General features: G+C 42.9%; 1 protein-coding gene across 1 annotated transcript; it reads right to left on the bottom strand.

The window, feature by feature from the left end:
- Nucleotides 1–591: 591 nt before the first annotated feature.
- Nucleotides 592–2,682, bottom strand: LOC149560159 (uncharacterized). Its single transcript, XM_089827570.1, has one exon. It carries the CDS (start codon nucleotides 2,680–2,682, stop codon nucleotides 592–594), a length of 2,091 nt encoding a protein of 696 aa, XP_089683696.1.
- Nucleotides 2,683–3,450: the final 768 nt, after the last annotated feature.

Below are 3,450 nucleotides of genomic sequence, written 5' to 3'. Positions count from 1 at the left end.
ATGTATAAGTAATGTGTTTAAAATAAATAATCTAAAGAGGAAATGAAAAAAGAAGGAGAAAAAATAATAAAAGGGAAGGCAATATCAAAAAGACTTAAATAAAAAATTAAAAATTAAAAAAAATAAAAATAAAATAATAATAATAATAATAATAATAATAATAATAAATAAATAAATAAATAGAAATTTTATAAAACAAAATTTTTTTTTAAAAAAAAATAATAATAATATTGTTATTAATATTATATATATATCAAGAGGAACAGAAAAGACAAAGCCCAAATAAATAAATAAAAAAAAAAAAAAAAAAAACGGAGGAATAACAAAAGAATGAAAGAATAAAAGAGGGAAGTGAAATAGAAGATAAGTGCAAGTGTGTGGGAGGGGAACGAAGAAATGGTAGTAAATGAGACGTAGGTTGTAGATAAGAAAATAAAACAAAGAGGGAAAGAAGGAGGGGGAGGGTTCACCACTAAACCCAAACAAAAGCGAAAAAGGAAACAAGCGAAAGAGCAAAAACCCCAAAGCCAAAGAGGAAAATGGAAAACACAAAAAGGAAGAGGCACCACGGTCAGGAGAAGGTGGGGAAGGCTATTGAAGTTTAGCAAGAAGAGGATGCCAAGAAGCACTGATGCGCCAACCGTCATCACGATTAAGGTTGGAAGGGTGATTGTGTATTTCTATTGCCTCCCTGAGCTTTCTTTTGAAAAAATCATCTTCTCTAGAGAGCACCTGAGTGTTCTCAAGACAAATATGATGTTTAGTTGTGAGGGAGTGCTCTGCGAGGGCAGATTTAAGGGTTCGCTCATGGTTAATGTCAGCGTTGTGCTCTTTGATTCTAGTAATAAATGATCGACCAGTTTCCCCTATGTAGGGGGCACCGCAAGAGCAAGCGATCTTATAGACCCCCGAGTCTAGAAAGATGTCTCTCCATTCCTTGAGAGGGGGGTAATGATTTCTCAAAATTTGACAAGGCTTGAAAGAGCAACAAATGCCTCTTTTTAGAAGAATCTTAGAGATTTTGTGGGAAATGCCCCCGATGAAAGGAAGGGACGCACTAGGGACAAAAGGACTGAGGGGAGGTTTAGATAAGGACAGAAAGCGAGAATTGGCTAGGTTGAAAGATTTGGAGATTTGCTTGTTACTGTACCCATTCCAAATGAAGACTTGGTGAAGGTGTGCCAACTCATCATTAAGGTGATCCTCATCACATATGCGATAAGCTCGCATGGCAAGAGTTTTGAGGATACCCACTTTTTGGCTGGGGTGGTGATGGGAGGAAGCATGAAGATAACGATCTGTATGAGTCGATTTGCAATAAACCTTACGAGCTAGTGACCCATCTGACCGCTTGATGAGAAGAATGTCGAGGAAAGGAAGTTGATTGTCAACTTCAATCTCTTTAGTAAAAGAGATGCAATGGACCAGGTTATTAATATGGGCATGGAATTCTTCTAGCTTGTCAAGGCCATGGGGCCAACAAACATTAGTTTCATCAACATAGCACTTCCACCACTTAGGTTTAAGAGGGATGGAGGAAAGGGCAACCTCTTCAAAGTATTCCATACAAAGGTTGGCAATGACGGGGGAAAGAGGTGAGCCCATTGCCACACCATCCACTTGTTCGTAGATAACATCTTGGAAGGAGAAAAAAGTGGATCTTAAGCACATTTCCACAAGGTCAGCAATCTCATTATCAGTTTTCCTTCTGACAATCTCAACGGCATCAGAAATGGGGACCTTAGTGAAGAGTGAGACCACATCAAAGCTAACCAAGATGTCATCCTTGTTAAGCTTTTTGTCTTTGATAAAATCAACAAAGTGGCTAGAGTCTCTAATAAAAGAATCGATTTGGCCTAAGAGATGGGAAACTAATTTGGCCAGGTGAGAGGCGAGATTATAGGTTGGGGAGCCTATGGTATCCACTATTGGCCTCAAAGGAATGCCCCCTTTGTGAATTTTGGGAACACCATAGATACGAGGTGTTACTTCTTTTGAAGGACAAAGGCACTTTTTGGTCATCTCATCAAAGGGCGACGATGACAATGCCAACTTGACATTTTTGAGAATCTTTGAGCATGGGTTACGAGGCAACATCTTATAGCTATTGGTATCAGCCAAGAGGTCAAGCATTTTAGTCACATAATCTGACTTGTTAAGAATAACAGTCGCATTCCCCTTATCTGCCTTGGTGATAATAACCTCATTGTTGCTCACTAGATTCTTGATGGATTTGAGTTTCGAACCTCGGATATTGCACTTGGGTGGTTTGGCATGCCTAAGTGCAACCGTACAATCTTGATGGACTTCCTTTGCAATATTCAGAGGGAGAGAACGTACCGACCTTTCGATCTCCGTCACGAAGAGAACATGAGGAATATAATGAGGAGCAATAGCAAAGTTACAGCCTCTTTTGAGAAAATTGTATGCTTGCCTATCGATAGAAGCATCAGAGAGGTTAACTACTAGCTTACTCTCCCAATCAAGGACAGAGGGGGAAAAATTGGGAACAGCAGCAGACTCCAGGCTGGTCGATTGAGGAAACAAGCTGGAGGCAGAAGAGATGGGAGAGGAGGAAGAAACATGGCCTGAGGATAGAGGGGGAATGGTATGAAAGGACCGGGGGACAAACCTAGTAATGGCCTTCCCCAAATGAACTATTTTAGATGGAAAACCACCCATCTTAGGAGGGGACTGAGCAAAGAGATTAGAGCGGTCCGGGGCTCAAGAGGTACCCGAATCCAAAGAGATCAGGTGGTCATTAATGCATTGGGCTAGACTACCAGCATTGACCATGAGGAAGTTGTCGACGGTGCATGAAGAGAAAGAGAAATTACTACTGCACGTACCTAGCAGAGAGACGTTGCCACCTGATGGAGACCGCTGGAGAGCCGTTGTTGGGAGAATGTTGGGTTTCTGCCAAGTCTGAACCTACCTGCAAAGGAAAAGGGTGCTGAGAAATGAACGCCTGGCAGCTCAGGGAGGGGGTGCTGCTTTCCACCGGAGGACATGGTTTGAGGACGGGCCTGCACACGGGAGTCATCACCGACCCAAAGGAGGGATTGGACACAGCAAGGGGGACATGCTGGGCCAAATGCATCAAGAGAATGGACGAGGGTTGAAGTGGTGAGGACTTCGGTGAGTTCTCCTCCCCCGCATAAGAACCAACATTGTGAGCAGCATGAGGCATGGTCATTGGGCTGAGGGAACTGACAGGATAGGATGGAAGAGCGGGACGGAAAGATGCGTAGGGGAGAGCAAGAGAAGCGGCTGAGGGGGAGGAAAGAACCGAAGAAGGAGCCTTTGGGGGTAGGGAGCCACCCGAGTGAGGGAGATGGAGCGCCCGATGTTTAAAGTGAAGATTATAGAACTTCTTAATCTGTTGGCGCATACATTCCTTTTGGCGTCCCATGGCCCTGCCCAAAGATGTGATGTCTAACCGGTTCCACA

Source organism: Cupressus sempervirens, chromosome 4 (assembly GCF_028749045.1).
Source record: "Cupressus sempervirens isolate cs-2001-9-10 chromosome 4, ASM2874904v1, whole genome shotgun sequence".
Lineage (NCBI taxonomy): Eukaryota > Viridiplantae > Streptophyta > Pinopsida > Cupressales > Cupressaceae > Cupressus > Cupressus sempervirens.
The sequence above is the reverse complement of the archived record's forward strand: the minus strand, read 5'-3'. Positions and strand labels throughout refer to the sequence as shown.

Coding starts and splice junctions, on each gene's coding strand:
- LOC149560159 (XM_089827570.1), bottom strand. CDS start 2,682: ATGGGTGGTTTTCCATCTAAAATAGTTCATTTGGGGAAGGCCATTACT.